Raw genomic sequence first — 19,026 nt, 5'->3', positions numbered from 1 at the left:
ATTTAAATGAGTACTTTACAATGGTAAACTTACAACTTTTCAGCAGACTTAATCAAATTTAGCGTGGTAACAGCAAATTGATATACAAAGGATATACAAATACAAAGTCCAAGCATAATTTAAAATATCCCCTCTCACTGCAGTCTTCATGGACTCTAACTGCATTCTTGGTTATAATCTAAGGTTCAAAATGTTCTGCAGTTGAAAAAAGAAAGAAGAAAAAAGTAGTTAACCTCATTAGAAACATTGGAGATTCTCTGTATTTTGAAACTCACTGAAAAAATCAGACCTGAGAAGAATTCAGTTGCTCGGTGCTTTTATTTCACAGAAGAATGAACATCTTGGCAAACATGTAGTATCATACTTTCCACATATCAGCAGAGCCCAGGCAGCAGCAAAATTTTATGGATCTCTATTCTTTATTGGACGTTAGAAGGGAAAAAATGTAAATCAAGTATAATGTTCGGCTATAAATATTGTCAAATATATCCCTGGTTTCAGTCTGTTTTAATTAAAACAGATCTTATGCTGCCTCCTGTTGGCCACCTACAAACAGAAACACCTAAAATTCGACTCCACATGACAAACTGCAGACCGCACATTCTATAGCCTATACCTGACCTACTACCTACTAATCAGAGGAGGTGTACAGCTTTCTTCATAGAGTAATACCAGAAATAAACCTGACCTAGGAAGTCTACTCCATTTTGTGAATAGAATGAATTTTAACAGCAGTAAACTTACTACAAACGTATTTAGAATATAGAAAATAAATTCATTAGTACATAAATAATAGAGTAATCATCAGGTCTGTGCAAACGTAATCAATATAAACACCTGAATAATTGATATTTGTTATAACAACTAAACTAGTATGATAACATTACCAAAGTGCCATAATGTTTTGATAGCATTCTTTAAAATTAAATTATCCAATATAATAATTACTGGATATTAAATTCCCACATACAATATATATTATCTTCATGTATATTATACTGGTCATGCTTATAAGGTGTTCTGTGACATAGAATAGAATACTATTAGAAATGTTTTGGTTACATGGTTTAAGTGCAAATAGTAGTTTATAACTTTACATGCAACTTGTATGTTTTAGACATCTTACTATATTTCAGTGAGAACGTAGGTGATCATTAATCTAGTCATTGACTATTTTTAGAGGGAGGTGAGGTACTTTTTCATAAAGTACTGTGAGCTTTGAAAAGTCAGAAAAGATGTAGAAAAACTTGCTTTGCACTAATTTTGTGACTTTTTAAAATTGCATAACAGCTGCACAAAGTAGACTGAAAAATCTATTTGATCCAGACCTACAGCAGTTACTCATGCAAGTAATCCATATTCTTCTGAGCAGCATAATTGACTTCACCGAGATTTCTTACATCATTAGCGATTAATTACAGCATTTAGAACATAGGCCCTTAATTCTATCATTAAGCCTTGTTTTTAGCCACAACTTTCTAACACAGCCTCTTCTGCACTCAATTCTGCTATCAGATTTAACTCTTTCTGTGTGCAATTGTGGCAAATGACCTTTTTTTCCTTTGTGAGAGTTGTAATACAGGCTTACCTACGTAACTGAAGAAAATCTGTACTATTTCACAGTAACTTTTCTGTAAGCAAGGGTATAAAGTAACTGACACTACTGCATTATTTCCTGATCATTGAGTAAGAGAGCTCAATTCCTTTTCAAATCCATGAATGATTTGTCAAACTGGGAACCGACATCAGTTCCTGTGCAAATGTGGCATACAATACAACATTAAAGAAGCATGTCTATTTTCCGAATTAAGCTTCAGTTTTCACTACATGTACTAATAATGAGTAATCTACCACATATGTCATTGCTGGATCTGATGTCATATGCCAGAGGCTTTTACATATAGCAAGTAGCTGGATGGAAGACTGCAAAAAAAACTTGCTGTAAGGAAAAACTTAGAGGAAAGAGCATCACCTGAATTACTGACTTGCTCTTTATGTGACCCAGCAATTTGGTCATGACAGTGGCAATTAAAAAACCTCACAATTCTCTAGTCGTCTCTTCCAATTTGCATAGATAGTTATACCCATGTACTGTGGGCATAATATGTTACTTTTCTCATTGCATAAATTGCATACTGATACTCGGGTATAAAACCACAAGCAGAGGTGAACTGGGCCTTATATTTCTGATGAAGTGACAAGTTGCAATAAGTAATGATTAATGAAGTCTCTATGCTAAAATGAGTAGCCTTATTAATGCTAAAACTACTGTTCTCCTATATGTCTATTTATTTTTCTCCTATTCTTTCAGTAAGCAGGAATAGTATTCTCCATCTTTCCTAAACTATTCAATACATTTGCTTTGCACTAACAAGAAGTAGTTGTGTTCCAATATAAAAATGCTTGCATTTCAGTATGGTGACCGTAAAGGTTACCTAGGTAATTGTAGTTATGATTTGGAGACTCACTATAAAAGAGCAAAATAAATGTGAATTTGCCTGAAATACTGTAACAAGCTATTTCCTTCTACAGAACTGACATGCATCTTAATACAAAAAAATATTGAGTGGGAGGGTTCCACTCTTATTAGTATGTTCTCCAAATGTGCATAATTTTCATTTACATCTTTATGAAAATATTTATTATTAATGTTATCTATATTTATGAAGGTACCTGATAACAAATTATAGAGTCAGTCACAGAATTGGAGCTTTCCATTGTTTACTATTTAAAACAGAAGTATGTTGCTAGGCAATATTAAGCTTTAAGCATTAATACTGAGCTTGAGTTTTGCAAAAAGTACATGCAGTAGCAATGTGATAATGAACTTACCGCGGTCATCTCAAGCCATATGAAAGATGTTTTAGACGCCTCACTAAACTTTGTTCAGTTTGTAACTGCTTGGAAAAGATGTGCTTAGATGTTTAGAACTATTCTGTCTGGCATAAGGCAACCTTACTGCTTAAACAATACTTAGATGGAACATGAGGGCTCCCAATGTCTTATTCAGATAGCTGGTAAGAAAGAAAATTCTCAGGCTGTGGAAGATTACGAATGAATTTATGAAACCTAGCTAATCTCAGCATCCCTCTGTCAGACACAGGTCCCACTTTGTGTGCATGAGATCAAATTTAATCACAATGTATGCCTAGACTAATATTAATACTAAAAGTCCATTACAATTTTAACGTTATACTAGATGACTACTGAAAGTTTATCAAGCAATATACTGTGTAGTGTTTACCATGTAATATTTTAAACACTTAAAACTACCATGAAGTACAAGATAAAATGTCTTAATTCATTTAAACTGCTATAGAAGTTATAAAAAGCAATTCTTTCACCTCAGAAATACTTTTTACTTTGACTTTAAATATGGGGATTTATTTTTGTAACTTTGTATTTGATGTATGACAAGATACAAACTTTTCCCATAGTTAACCGAAGCAACAACTAAGATTTATTTTATAGCTTGCTGCTGCAAGCAGCCCAGGGGCTGCTTAGTAGGTAGCACTGGAGACTTCAGAGACGGAAGACTTCTGTTAGAAAACATCCTGAAGTGTTTTTTCTTTAGTTAACAGCAGGACTGAAGCAAAGATACCACATGAATCATCCATCCTGGAGAAATCTTGCCACCCTGCAACATGTTATCAAAGTTTATCTTGCCACACTTAATGGGATGAAAACAAAGTACAGCTACTACTACTAAGGCACAAGGATGGAGAAAAACTGGTAAAACTGAGAGCTGAAGTGAGGTGACAGGAATTATCAGTCTCTTCAAGTTAAACACCTGGTTTCAATGCTGCGAAGGTCACTTTGGCTCTTGCCCTTGCTAAGGTCATCCTAGTAAGATCAAGCTGACAATGAATCCCTCTTACAGGTTTATGAATATAAAAAACCTAAATAAAACAACACTAATGTAGATTTCTTTTAAACTTCAGTTACATAGGGAAAACAGTATCACAGTCAGTTTTCTCACTCAGCAATTTGTCTACTGGGACAACTGTGAATATTACAGAAATAATGGCACATATTACACAATGAATTCCTCATGACTGCTTTTTTGAAAAGTAATATAATTTTGCAAATTATTCAGATAATTACAGAGAAGACTTGCATATAAAATTAAGTAATACTTTCTATATAATGACTAGCAAGACTGACAATTTAATGGACTCTTCCAAAAGCAATTCTATAGCATACAATTTAAACTGAAGATTTAAACAAAACAGTACATATTTTTCCATCTGTAAATTGATACCTAAAAATCTGTTCTAAAACTTGTGCATTTAAATAGATTATTTTGACTCAGGAGTTTCAAAATTCTCCAGAGCAAATTGTCAGTACAGATGACCAGGGATCCCTATATTTATTAAACTGAATGACCTGACAGTAAAACTCAGTTAAGGCTCTTGGCATTGGTGAAACTTCTTCCCACTCAGACCTACTACTATGGTAGACTTGAACTTCATCTGTGATTTCTTCTGGAGCATAATCGCCACCTAATATATAAATTTTGTCCTCAGTCCCAACTGCCCCTGCATTAAAGCCAGCGCATTCAAAAGATCCCTCCCCTTTCCAAACACAGGTTTCTGGGCAAAAACTGTAGACCTTGTAGGTGGAGAGATCACATATGTACAATGTACAGTTCACAGGAACAGCTTTGATTAGAGTTGCATGGAAAAATTGCCCAAATTCTGCCACAAGCTCAGACCACTGATCAGTCATAGCATTATACTTAAAGAAACAGTCAAGAGATGGATTAAAGGCATCAGTAATCTCTACTTCTGAGCCAAGGACGTAAATTATATTCTGACATGCACTTGCTTCTGGATAGTAGATACCTCTTGGTAATTGGCTTACAGATTTCCAGTCTTTGGAAAGAGGATCATAGGATTCTACATCCAAAAGACTTCGGGTTTCTTGAGCCCCTCTGGTCTTCCCGCCTATTACAAACAGCTGATTTAAGGTTACAACAGATGTGTGCATTGTCCTCGGTTTCTTCATAGCTGACACTATAGAGAATTCATTGCTGACCGGACAGTAGCACCAGGTTTGGTCAGTGGCATCATGAAATGGCTCAGCAATATGAAGCCTGACAGTCCTATAACAATTCCCTTTGCATCCTCCAGTTATGAATATTTTTTCTCCATAGCTAGACAAACTTGACCCTGGAAGATCAACCATGTGCGTATGTGGTAGTTCTTTCCATTTATCTGTTTTGATGTTGTAGCAGAATGTATGTCTGTTTTCTCCATCTTCATCAGTTTTATGCACAAATATATATTTTTCTGTTGTTGAAGGACGCGCATCTGGAAACAGCCCACTAAAGTTTTGCACACTTTTAACTGCATCATCGATTATTACTGAGCAATTAGCACTCTTAAGTAAGTGTTCTTCAGAATGTAGAAAGTCCTGCAAAGTCTTTTCAGGTAACTGGTGTAGTCTCACTTTTTTAATCAAATTAGGCAGATATTTCTGTCGTGCCTCTAAGTTGTGTTTGGTCCATTGAAGGACAGCTTTCAACACTGATTCTTCCTCAGGGACATTTAGTTCATCAGCCTCAAGACATTTTTGTAATAGCTCAAAATTCATCTCCAAAAACTCACTTGATCTGAGCAGCATGGAAAAGTGGTGCTGTACAAAATCTAGCGCATGATCAAATAAGCGGACAGAACCATAACTTTCTGATAGAGAAAGCAACTGTAAGCAATTCACAAGATCAATACTTCTTATTAGAAAGTCACTGCAAGCTTTGGAAAGGAGTGAAACTTGAAGAAATGACGACAGTTGGAAGAGCATTTCCACATTATCATTTGTTATCTCTGTTTTTCCTGTGTAAGCATAATCAAGAAAGGCTTTCACTGCCTTGGGTGATAGATTACTAATGGTAACATTGCCATCATCTCGCTCTTTCATATTAACTTCAAACATGGCTCTGTGAATAAAATATAGAAGATATATACACAAATTAAAGATCCAGCAAACAGCAGACTACTGATGTGAGAGGAGAGAGACAGTTGGGCATATAATAAGGTAGGCAGGCTATATAGGTCTAAAATGTGGAGGCTTTCATAAATAAGGACAACGCATTTGCTTGATATGGTTGAATTAAAAAGTGGTGATAACATATTCAAAGTGATGGGTCATAAACATGATGGCAGTGGTTTGTATGGATTTTCACAGAGCGTGATGAAGTCTGCAGCTCTCAATGTGACAGAAATGGGAAATTATTCAGTGCAGCATTAGTTTCAAGTTTGAGAAAGGCTGATTTAAAAAATATAAAGTTAAAAAGTCCCATGATTTAGGTGACGCACTGCGGATGAATACAGAAAATTAAGTGAAAAAAAGGCCTTCCAAATTGCAGGCTGAGCTAATGGCAGGATGGATGAGGGGTGCATACCTCAGTAATAAAAGTAGGTGAGGGGTGAAAGAGGAGAAAAAACATGAGGAAACTCAATTCTTGCCTTAGAGTTGACAGATTGATGTATGGGTACAGGCAGATGTCAGACAAAAATGAGGTTCTGACATAGGATTGCATGACACATTGGAACTTGTAGATTTTGACTGAGTACAAAGACGATGGTTGAAACTGTGGAACAAACTACTGATCAGTAGATTTGTGCAAATTTTATTACAGCTTTGACTAGTTTATTACTAAATATCTAATAACATTTAACTATTTCACACAATCTAACATGGCAAGATAAAATAATTGAAGTTTTTCAAGCTGGTAAGTGCTGGCAACAGAATAGTGCTGCAACACTTGCCCTACCCTCGCAGAGCCTAAGCATCAGGCTGTGATAGCAACAGCTTCTGAATTTGACAAAAGATGATAGTGGAGAAAGATTTAGATAAATCATCAAATAGTAAGTATATAATCTGGATTATCAATATATCATAGATAGTCCCTATTAAAAAAAAGTATTATATCATAGTTCAGTTATACAATTAGTATCTGTATAATATGTGTATAGCACACTCTTTGGGAAGTGAACATCAGGTAAAGCAGGAATTCGTCTGACTTCCTGAACAAGAACATAAAATTACAATAAGACAGTTACATCCCAAAGACCTTTTTGCATGCTGAATGACAATCCTTAGAATCCTTTCCTCATTAATCCAAGAGCTATGATACAAGTCTCTGCATTACAGAGTAAAATCAAAACTGAACAATACTAGTAGAAGGAGAGCAATCTAGGCAAAGGCTTTGATTCTGAAAACTAAAAACTATGGAACAAAATGTTGCTGAATCTTGGGCTTACACAATGAAACCAAAACTAAGAGAAGTCCAAAGGCCAAAGGAGACAAAATGTGTTTCTTTTTAAAATTTATCTAGTGGACCTAGGTACTTTTTATTCCCTGAAGGTAATAAATGGCCCTTGCATTCCAGGACAACTTATGAATTTGATGGCTGCTATTACCAACTGTTACATGCAGGGAGAGGTCTCTCCTAGCAAATTTTAACCTGAAGAGCCTGTAGGTAGTGAAAAGGCCACATGTTACCATGTGCTTAACTTCTGTTCTAAAAAATAACACTGGAAGCTATTTCATCCTCATATTCCTTTCTACCAGAGCATCTCTGTGCTGTTAAGCAGTAAACAGTTGAAATGCAAGTAGTTCTGTGTGTCAGAGAAAAAAACAGATCTGCTGCTACAGTGGAGAAATACCTTATTTCACCTGCATTTCTTCTTGAATCAGTAGTCCTAAAAACACATCTAGCCTATGTCCTCTGTCATAAATGGCAGACTCCCACAGACCATGGGATGCTCCAGTCCATTTGAAAATAACACTTGTTGCCTGTGTACGGACAACTGATCAAGCTCATTAACTCATTTCCAGGAGCCCATTTGTTCATTGTTAGAGTGTCTTAGCTTTGTGTTTCAGTAAAGAGTGTATTTGAAAACACACTTTCAGTGTGGAATTGCGAGTTTGACCCTTATTAATAAAAAAGTTAGCAAGGTTCTTCATAAATTAATATTCTGTCTGTGAATGATCTGTCTGTCCCTCAGGAATGCATAGCTTTAAGCAGCAGAAGGAAGATAACAGACCTGTTTCATGCTGAAAGGCTGAAAACTGTAGTTTAGAAAAAAATGTATCTGTTTAAATACCTCTGAAGACAAACTCTACTATACTGACCACTCAGAGAAACAAAATCCAGCCACATTCCAAAACCATGTGCAGCTTATCCACAATTGCTCAATGCAAGATGTGTTTGTAATCAACCTTCTATGTTGCACAACATAAATGTGTCAAAGTACATAGACTGTCCCATACAAAGTCAAACAATACCCTTGTGGACCTTCAAGTACAGAGACAGGCAACAGATATGTCTCAGAGATACACAACCTGTGTCAATTCTACCTAACAGCAGAACCATGCACTTATGGTTTGACATTTGTATTTCTGATTATAGACTGCTGTCTGAATCCCAAATTCACAGAGTCCTCGTGTCACGTTGGAAATACAAACAGATGTACTTGGGGTAGAATTAGGCATCTAACACTGTAGTTGTGTTTTCTTTCGGGGTGGGTTTTTTGCTATCCTTAATATGATGTTTGAACACTTTGCTTAAAACTCTGCAGCCATATGTAAGTTATGATGACTTTTTAAAAAATTTTTTAAATTACATTCCTTCACTTCCTCCCAGAAGACTTATAATCCATCTCCTGCAAATTAATGCCAAAATTAGATTTACCTGAAAAAATCACTGCACGCTGCCAGTACACAACGATGACAAGGAATTATTTCATCTTTCACAAGAATTTCAAAGTCAAAAAATATATTTTGTTCTCTGAACTTTTGTAGTACTTTTAGAATTTGTTGTCCATGACCTTCAGCCACTAAGGAATTTATTTTATTTTCAGGAACAGAAATTCCATTGCAAATAGGTCTGCTAATGTAATCCCGTTGGTTGGCCATGGTTTCTTCAATCTGTTCCTGAAACTGAAATGGAAAAATACGTAATTGATTCTATAGTCATATTTATGACAAATTTCAGATATTTCAAAAAAATCAATTTACCATAAAACAAACAAAAAATTCCCAGCACTGAATTTCATTTGTAAGTCCTATGCACAGTTCTAAATTTGTATTATAAGTGACTTTTACACTGAATTTCATAACAATACTTCTACTTTGCAAAATATATACACAAAGCATACTTTGAAAAGTAAAACAGCTGACCAGTATCAAAGAACAACAATACAAATAGTACCCACCTGGAGGAATCTTTTCAGTAAACTCCGCAGAAAGCACACCAAGGACTGTGTTAAAATTTTAAATGGTCATTTAAGAGAAAGACTAGTCCAAGGCTTACAAAAAACCCAAACTCTTACAATTTGATATAAAATGGAAGATGGAAAGGTGAACTTTGTCACATATTTTAGATTCCAAAAGGCTCATATGTATACTGTAAACCCCCAAACTCAAAGCAGACCAATGGTCTTTCTACAGCTTACAGCGGAAGGGAGATACAGGCTACTAGACTACTTTATAAGTGGATTCCCATTAGGCATTCCAGACTAAAATAACAGAATACAAACAAAACACCAACAGCCTGGCCTAATCACAGGATTGCTCGAGCCTGCCAATGGCGTCATTCAGAGATGGTCTGGTGACAGTGCAACTTTGAATGTTTAGTCAATTGATACTGATTTTATCTTGTACCTCTAGTCTTGCTATGAAGCTGTGTGTTTGCTTACAGTTTATGCTGCACACTGTGCGCTTGATTTACAGTGGCATAAATTAACTGGCTTCAGAAATTATTTGAATTTAAGACAATGCAATCTCCCTTTCAGCAGCCAAGATTTTTTTGTGAAATCTCTATAATGAAGTGCATTGTTTGTGTGGTAAGTTGGGCTTCAGTATTTTTTAAGTTAAAAATATTTTAGTCCACTTTGACAATATAAAGACACTTTAAACATAAGTATGTTTTATTTACACCTATTTAAAGTGCTGTTTATACTGCTACAGGTGTATAAACTGCCCTTACTGCAAATTTGAGTCAAGCTTCCCTATTTTAAAGCTTAAGGAAACATTCCAAGTTTTTTCTATTGCAGGATTGTGCTTCCACAATTCAAATTAAAATTAGCAACAGATAATGGCCCACCTGAATTGACAAAGAAGGGTATAAAAATTTCCAAGCCAAACCCAGAAACCAGAAAAATACTGGTTTTGGCTTTTAATTTCATGAAAAGGCTTATCTGATAACATGATACATTCGGAGCAAACTAAGCCATCAGGCAGTCTTCTTCATAGGAGGTACTTTCATAGCAGACTGATCTATACTTTATCTAGTCAGGTAGCTCCAGCCACAAATAGACCTCCATGTCTCCTGGAATAGAAGAGATCCATTGTTCTTGCTGCCAGCACTGGCACCCTTGGAGCAGGCATCTTCTCCTTCCCATGGCCAGACAATCTCACGTATTCACTCTTTCCATTCTAAGCCTGAGGAACTAGGAAAATACAGAAGAACAAGACCACCATTTATGTATGGCCTCACCCAACTTGCATAAATCATAAAGCTTTTTTGTATGTCAGAATTCTCTAGAATACTTTTTTCTTATGAAGTTTAAAGCCTGTTCCTCAAAAGACTCAATCTTCAAAAGCAAAGTTGTTTGAGTAAAATTAGTTTCCCACATTTGAATGAAACTTTAAAAAAAGTAAGTGAATTTCAAGGGTTTTTTGGCATCATGTTAAGTAACACTTCTTCTAAGGGAAATGCAAACCTTTTAACAAAATTCTGCCATTGATAATAAATAGGAGAGGTGTTTCTCCTTTTACGTGCAATTTCTGTATCAAGCTCCAACATACTACTTGCTTTCTGTAGGTAAAATTACCAATTTCAGTAATTTTCATCTTTGTACAGTGAAAATTATACAGAAACATCTAATGTCTTCAAGTCTGTCTCTGCTATTTTAGGCAAAGACATCATATAATCACCTTCATAAAAGCAATCTATGTTTCAGAAAGTTTTCTCTTACCACCACTTTTTCCACAGAAAGACTACTCCAGCACACTGCTGCAAAGACTGCAGACCTGCTTTTAATTACACAATTGATTTATTAATGCTTACATATATTTTTTCTTCTGTCAAAATTGTCATTTGACTTCATTCTCCTTTGTATATTTATTCACTCACAATTATCAAGAGTCAACATTTATTAGAATGAACAATTGTCAAACTTTCCAAGGTCCATTTGTAAGACTGAATTTTAATTTTCTTTATTATTTCTTGCAGTTTTCATCCACTCCAGTTTGATCTCATATTTCTTTCACTGACACCAGATTTGTTGCGCAGCATTATGGTTAAGATCTCATCACTGTCTCACTACTCCAAGTTGCAGGTCATCCAGTGCATCCTAATCCTAATCTGTAATAGTAGTGTCTTCTTATTTTTTATTAAATTTCAGCAGTGTACCTCTAATGTCCATCATTAAGGAAGATACTAATGAATACAGTACTATGACTTAGCTTAATTCACCTTCCCCTCTGCTCTGTTAAAAAAAAAAGAATTAAAAAATTCACTTCTCACCTCCCTTATAGCAATTTCCTGCTCTATTTGATTATTTTGGTACTAATTTACCACTTTACCGGATCTGTTGATGATTTTAGAGCCCTCCAAAACATCTTAACAATTTTACTGGTTTTGGCTGGGACAGAGTTAATTTTCTTCACAGTAGCTTGTATGGGGCTGTGTTTTGGATTTGTGCTGAAAATAGTGTTGATGACACAGGGGTGTTTTAGTTACTGCTGAGCAGGGCTTACACAGAGTCAAGGCCTTTTCTGCCTCTCACCCCACCCCACCAGCGAGTGGGCTGGGGGTGCACAAGCAGCTGGGAGGGGGCACAGCCAGGACAGCTGACCCCAACTGACCAATGGGGTATTCCATACCATATGACATCATGCTCAGCATAGGAAGCTGGGGAAGAAGAACAAGGAAGTGGGGGATATTCGAAGTGATGGTGTTTGTCTTCCCAAGTAACTGTTACGCGTGATGGAGCCCTGCTTTCCTGGAGATGGCTGAGCACCTGCCTGCCCATGGGAAGGAGTGAATGAATTCCTTGTTTTGCTTTGCTTCTGCACGCAGCTTTTGCTTTACTTATTAAACTGTCTTTATCTCAAACCAAGAGTTTTCTCACTTTTACTCTTCTGATTCTCTCCACCATCCCACTGGGGGGTAGGGGGTGAGAGCGAGCAGCTGTGTGGGGCTTAGTTGCTGGCTGCTGTTAAACCACGACACAATTCAGCTAAAACTTAGTATATAAAACAAAGCCAACTAGCATTTATAATTATTTCACACATCATTCTACAAAGCCATATGAATGAATCAAGTTATATTTAGAAATATTTGATCAAGTTACTGACAAAAGGGTAGAAAACATAGGGGGTGCAGAAATATGTTGCAAAGGTCTGGAGTTCAGGAAAACTGGGCAACGAGCCTCCTTATATTTCCTCCATTTACTCCTACAGGATTTCAGTTACAAAATCTGTCTTTATGTGGATAACGGAGAACCTCCAGTAGAGGTTCATTAGATTTGAGATCTCCTACTTTTGTTTCTTAACATACAGCTGTGTGCCATATCGCTTATCATAGCAGGCAAAAGCTATATACTCCCTCTTCCATTATCTGACCTACTGGGTACCTGTCACATGACCAGCCTTCCAGCATCCCCTGTAATGTGACACATCAGACCCGAAGTACTGGCATATGTGGCTGGGTATTGCCTGCAGCAAGATCAAATGTGTTGTCTGATGTGATCAAGTTCAAGCTATCCTACCACTTGACAAAACCTCTCTGCTTGCATACTCAATGTTTACACATCTTACGCTGACAAATGCCTGATTAGCTATTAGCCTGGTTTTCTAAAAAAACCCTCCAAAACTAAAACACCTTAAAGTTAATACATTTGCCCTGTTTTTCTGCTTGAAAGTCACATCAAACAAGTGGCTCATTGGCCACTACAGTGAAATTTTACACAGACTTCAAAGTTATTAAGGTCAACCCCACATAATATGGGCTTGGGGAGATATACGTACCTCTCAAAGCTATCTGTACAGATCTCCAGTTGAGGGGCAAAGTATTCTGTACACCTGACAGTTAAGCGGCAACAAATGGTCAGCCTATGTATGGCCACAAAGCAGCAAGCAGTGGAACAGGAGGAGGCTGGGGATGGTAAGGTAATTTTGGTCATTATGGTGGATGAAATAAGGGACCACCTGGGAGCTCTGAGGGTAAGAGCATACTGATGGGCTGTCACAAAGTCCACTAATAAGGACACAGACCTCATTAGTTCTGCTGTTCACAGACCTCTCTGTTTTAACACTGTCCTTTTCCCAAGACGATAAGGGATGGAGCAGTCTAGAACATAATGATCTCTTTGACCCAGATGCCAGGTAACTGCACTGAGTCGTCTGATAAATCCATAGTCAAAATTATTATGACACAGATGACACCAAATTGGGTGGGAGTGTCAATCTGCTGGAGGGTAGGACGGGTCTGCAGAGGGATCTGGACAGGCTGGATTGATGGGCCGAGGCCACATGTATGAGGTTTAACAAGGCCAAGTGCTGGGTCCTGCACTTGGGTCACAAAAACCCCATGCAACGCTACAGGCCTGGGGAAGAGTGGCTAGAGAGCTGTCCGGCAGAGAAGGCCCTGGGGATGTTGGCTGACAGCCAGCTGAACATGAGGCACCAGTGTGCTCAGGTGGCCAAGAAGGCCAACAGCATCCTGGCTTATATCAGCAATAGTGTGGCCAGCAGGAGCAGGGAGGTGATCGTGCCCCTGTACTCGGCACTGGTGAGGCCGCACCTCGAATACTGTGCTCTGTTTTGGGCCCCTCAGTACAAGAAGGACATTGAGATGTTGGAGTGTGTCCAGAGAAGGGCAACAAAGCTGGTGAAGGGTCTGGAGAGCAGGTCTTATGGGGAGAGGTTGAAGGAACTGGGGCTATTTAGTCTGGAGAAGAGGAGGCTGAGGGGAGACCTTATTGCTACCTGAAAGGAGGTTGTTGTGAGGTGGGTGTTGGTCTCTTCTCCCATGTTACTATTGATAGAACAAGAGGAAATGGCCTCAAGCTGCACCAGGGGAAGTTTAGGTTGGATATTAGGAAAAATTTCTTCACTGAAAGAGTGGTCAGGCATTGGAACAAGCTGCCCAGAGAGGTGGTGGAGTCACGATCCCTGGAGGTATTTAAAAGACGTATCGATGTGGCACTTCAGGGCATGGTTTAGGAGACGTGGTAGCGTTGGGTTGACGGTTGGACTTGATGATCTTATAGGTCTTTTCCAACCTTAATGATTCTATCATTCTATGATAATATGTGATATACACATATTCCTATTAGTAGTATCTAATCTGTTGGTAAAAAGCTACAAGGAAATGTTTAACTAATCTTAATACTTGCATACCAAGGAAACAGCTGCCAAAAATACTCACTGAATTTCTACAGGAATTTTTTTTACTTCATCAATGCTAATGTTCCCTTTCCAAAGACAGTTATAAGACATAACATAGTTATAAAGTTTTTATTTCGGTTGGTCCCATCAACATTCTTCTTAGATGTACTTATAATTCTGTATGTGGAAGAAGTTGAACCATTTATTTATTTGTATTTATTATACATTTTATTTGTTTATACTTGTCTTTATCCTTTGGGAAGTCCAGCTGCCCTTTTGAATATCAATTTTGTAACCTGGACATTTATTGATTCCTAGATATTACACTAAGAAACTGTAAAAACAGCATACTGTTAAACTTACAAAGGAGTCCAGAAACATACAGGACAGCCATTTTCAGAATACCTCAGCAGGCATACACTAAAATCTTAGCCACTGCAGTATGCCTCCTAGAAATGGTGTTCACACCCATTCCTCCAGATTTGAAACAGCAAAGCAAATAAAAGTGCGGAGTGAACTTTCAGCAGAGATGAACTTTTGATTGTGCAGGGTCTACTGTAGTTCTCACCAGAGCATAAACGAAGTACATGTATTTATAAACACTTCTTGAAAGTCAAAATAGCCTTAGATGTGGCAACTGACAGATAATATGTTTACAGAGGTTTAAATATGCTGATGAAGTTGAGAATGGTATAAGATGTGCAATTAGTTCTAAGTGAACACCAGAGGAAAATTTATTTAAAAAGGGAGGGCAAGGCCTGTCTAATAAGAATGGCGCATGAGCACCCAGATGAGGACACGGGGTACAGATTGACACTGTTTTGATCACTTTACAGTAGTAAGATAAAAATAGATATACAAACACATGTGACTTTGTAATAGCCCAGGGGATGTTGTTTTGTGAAAGTACTGAGCATAGGTAAGTATCGTGTATACGTATGTTAGCACTTTGTCAGAAAACGCGTGTTAGGGCCATGCCCGCCTGACAATAAACACAATGGAACCCTTGTAAGGGGACTGAAGCCAGAGACTGTTTCCAGCACAAGGGACACCAATCTTACACGAGGCATGTACGCATTCAGGGAGTACAAAGAACATGTAGATGTTATCTCCTCTACCAATGCAGCTAGCAAAACCAGTCTAAACTCAACCTTTATTTGGTATTTTACTATTTACAAACAATTGTAAAACTATCTGCTTTATCTCAAAGCACAATATAGCTGTGCTACAGCACTCTGTACTGCACTCTCTCACCAATAAGAAAAAAAAAAGGACATTAATTCTTAATAGTTCTTCGCAGGTATCTTATGAGAAAGAAATTCTTTTTCAAGAGAACATTACCTTTGTCAGTTAGCCTTCTCCCACCTTGGATAGTATGTCTTACTAGACAGTAGGATTTAAAAAAAAATGAGAAATCTTAAATGCTGGTATTTTACAGCACACTTTATGTACTGAGAAAGAAAAGGAAAGATAAATAAATTGTATACATGTCTCTAGAGAAGTTTTAGATTTTTTTTCATACAAAATTTAACTGTACAGTTAATATAAGTTTTGAAAAGGTCAAGGTCAGCAATTTAAAATCTAGTATTAAAAACAAATATTATATTATTAAGTGTACTATACGCCCATCAAGATGATTTGCTTTTTTCACTCCTGATCTATTCAAAGGGGGAGAAGTTAGTAATCTGTTAACAATTTTTAAAGACACCACTCCCCACTACTCATCTAATTTAACAGCACCTAATGGAATATTCAGCAAGATGAATGTGAATGGAACAGGTATCTGAAGGATTTGGTGACACTTCTAATTGCTGCCTAAAAAGACAAGAGTGGATTGAAATGTAATTAAATTATAAATACTAAGTACAAAGTTTTGTACTTTTAGATTGTATTTTTGACTGTCATTAACTGTCTAAAGATTGAAAACAGACAGTAACAGAATTCCAGGTTCCTGTCTGGAAATTTCAATGCAACTCACAGCTTTTTCATAAATAACTGAGCTTCAGAGAAAATTAGTATTCAATCAATCATTTTTAGACAATCAAAAAAGATGCATGTGACATTCTGACACATTTAATCCACAAAAGTGGCATTTATCAATAATACATATTGAGACAGTATTCTAAGAAGAAAAGGTGACACAGAGACTTTAAAGCTTTGGGCTCTTTAGAAGTGATTGAAAAAAAAACAGCGTGAAAAAAAAACCCCAGCATGGTACCAGCAGGAAGCAGTGAAATTGCACTTATTCCTGAAGGCATTTCAAAAGTGGAAGATTCCCTCTCTGCAAGCACTGATCTTTAATTGCATATCCTCTCACAAACAATGAATCCATTAAGATAAATAATCACTTTGAAGAACTCCAGCTGACTGGATTTTATCCTAAAGCTAAATTTCTTAAATTCATCAAGTTTCTTTGGAAATTTTTTTCTTAGCTAAAAAAGTTCAAGACCTGTAAAAATGGAATTAAAATGTCATGCTGTACTTCGTATTCCAGAAAAAAAAACCCTATATAATTTATCATAGCTTATTACTATACCATGTTTTACTTATAATAAAAATGTGGGTTTATATTGAATATATTAATAATTATATTCCATATTATACAGTGGATCTTGAATCTCAGTTTGCACTTACACTTGATATTTATTTAAAAAAAAAATCAATAAATCCAATCGTGAAAAAAACTGCTACATGTTTACATCTCTCTAAGTAGAAAGCATGGACGAGTCAAACCTTTTAATCAAACCTGAGGGGTTTTTTGGAACTAGGTAAGATCCACATTCCATTAGTATTACCACAGATCAGTAACTAAATGTAGATATGGTTACAGTTTCCTCTTCAAAGTGTGCACAATAAAATGCTTGAAACGTAAGCTTCAGCTACAATTTGATATTGGTGAATAGCATTTTCCGGGGGGGGTGGGGGGGTTCTGACTGTGCTAAATCCTCCTCTTCTGTCAGTTAACTTTGTCTCTGTCTTTGGGTAATACACAAGGGAATGCGTATGACATCCCTTGTTTGACTCAGTCATGAAGAAAACTGGGAATCATATTTAAAAACAAATGAATTAAACTACTGATTCCTTGCTGAAACACTCTTTCCCCCAAATGTTATTTCTGTGTTTAAAATATTTTGCAAATTCCAACCTATACTCAGTTATAGCTGAGATTTATTTTAGGCAGAAAGACAGCAGTTCTTCTGCCTGTTTAGAAACCACACGTTTTCACATTAACAGGGAGCTGGGAATGCTCAACAACAACAGTTTCTAAGAAATACCTGAAATAACATTATTTTCAATATTTTGCATCATTTGTACATGCTCAATATAGAACGGTTAAAGTGTAAATATTTCTAAAGGCAAGAAACAGGAAAAGGGTCATAAATTTTCAGACAGACCCTAAATATTTAGTCATGGCCCAACTTCAGAACCAAAGGGTAAACAAAATTATTACCTCTTGATGGTTTTCAGATAGCTTGTAACTGAGGGCACACGGGAATCCAGTTCTGCCAACCGTTACAGTTCTTAGCAGAACAAAGAGCACAGGATATAACAGGCTTTTGTTTTGGACATCATTTTTAGGAGCCAGAATCAAACTAGGGTGATGCAGTGCTTCGCATCTGGTGTGCGAACAATTGCCCCCTCTTTCCGAAGCCCGCGCAAAGCAGCGAGCCCGGGGAAGGCAGGGGCCGGGGCGCCCCGCTGCTGCAGCTCCCGGGACGTGTCGGCTCTGCCAGGGCCGGGCGGTTCTGCAGGGGCGTGGATGTACTAATGGCAACGACGGGGCCGGGGGCACGGCGGGGAGCCACCGGCCGTTACCGTACGGCGCTGCCGCCAAGAGCTCCCAACGGGCGCCACCCACAGCGGGATAAACGCGGCCCCTCTCACAAAAAGCGGGGACAGCCAGAACCGACAGGGAAACGACGTTACTTTTGCGAGGATTGGAGTTATCAGCCACCCCCAACCTCATCAGCACCACTCAGCGCCGCCGCGGCCGCCCGCTCGCCCGCCCTTGCAGGCCGTACAGCCCCTCCTCCGAGACGGCTGCCTCCGCCGCCATTACTCCCGCCCCTCGCCCCGCCCGCCGACGGAGGGCAGCGGCCTCAGCGCTGCTACTGCGCATGCCCCCATCGCCCGCGCATGCGCTCTGAGCCATCTCCGTTCATTCTAAGGGAGGACTAATTCCGACAGGACGGGCAGAATGGTGCAAAGTGCTTCCCCTCCTCTCTCAGCGCGACCGCGGGGCCCGGCCGCCGGATGCGGCGATCTCCAGCGCTGCCGTCTCTCCGCAAGCGGCGAAGTGCTAGTTCCCCCCTTAGCGCTCCCTCCGAACAGCGCGCACCCACCTGCAACCAACACCCGCAGCTCGCCGACCAGTCTGGCCCACCCTCCGCAGCTGCGACGCCAGCAGATTGGCTCCTTCCGGTGTCATTCTCCCGCTTATTACACTCGGAATGATTTCCCCGGCCGTCAATCCAGACGAAAGCCCGCCCATCCTCCCGAGCGGGTTCCTCTCTGGAGTCGCTGACGACACCGCGGGTGTCGCTCGGCTGCAGGACCGCCTTTCCTCTGATAAGCCGATACCTGGCGCATTCCCCTGTCACTCACAGGGCGCTCTGATACCGG

At 38.4% G+C, this 19,026-nt stretch overlaps 1 protein-coding gene across 8 annotated transcripts; it reads right to left on the bottom strand.

Annotated features, from left to right (window-relative positions):
• Positions 1-299: 299 nt before the first annotated feature.
• KBTBD3 (kelch repeat and BTB domain containing 3) lies at positions 300-18,869 on the bottom strand. 8 transcript variants are annotated; one of them, XM_064441273.1, is made up of 5 exons: positions 18,747-18,827; positions 13,042-13,168; positions 10,112-10,457; positions 8,699-8,946; positions 300-5,938 (listed from the first exon to the last, which is right to left on the bottom strand). In XM_064441273.1, the coding sequence occupies exons 4-5, from the start codon at positions 8,920-8,922 to the stop codon at positions 4,318-4,320; spliced, it is 1,845 nt and encodes a 614-aa protein (XP_064297343.1). In that variant the 5' UTR covers positions 8,923-8,946; positions 10,112-10,457; positions 13,042-13,168; positions 18,747-18,827; the 3' UTR covers positions 300-4,317. The 8 variants fall into 8 exon arrangements, with proteins under 8 accessions (XP_064297343.1, XP_064297342.1, XP_064297345.1 ...); XM_064441272.1 differs by lacking the exon at positions 18,747-18,827 and adding an exon at positions 17,855-17,942; XM_064441275.1 differs by lacking the exon at positions 13,042-13,168 and having other exon boundaries at positions 18,747-18,869.
• Between the last annotated feature and the right edge of the window lie 157 nt (positions 18,870-19,026).

This window comes from Phalacrocorax carbo, chromosome 1 (assembly GCF_963921805.1).
Source record: "Phalacrocorax carbo chromosome 1, bPhaCar2.1, whole genome shotgun sequence".
NCBI classification, from domain to species: domain Eukaryota; kingdom Metazoa; phylum Chordata; class Aves; order Suliformes; family Phalacrocoracidae; genus Phalacrocorax; species Phalacrocorax carbo.
This window is presented reverse-complemented; position numbering and strand designations above follow the sequence as displayed.

Excerpts from the sequence above, each read along its gene's own strand:
- KBTBD3 (XM_064441270.1), bottom strand. The coding sequence starts at position 18,370 with ATGAGGTTGGGGGTGGCTGATAACTCCAATCCTCGCAAAAGTAACGTC. Across the intron at positions 8,947-17,854 it reads TATCTGAAAACCATCAAGAG|TTTCAGGAACAGATTGAAGA; the intron begins GTAATAATTTTG and ends TTTCCATTTCAG. Across the intron at positions 5,939-8,698 it reads GCGTGCAGTGATTTTTTCAG|AGCCATGTTTGAAGTTAATA; the intron begins GTAAATCTAATT and ends TTTTATTCACAG.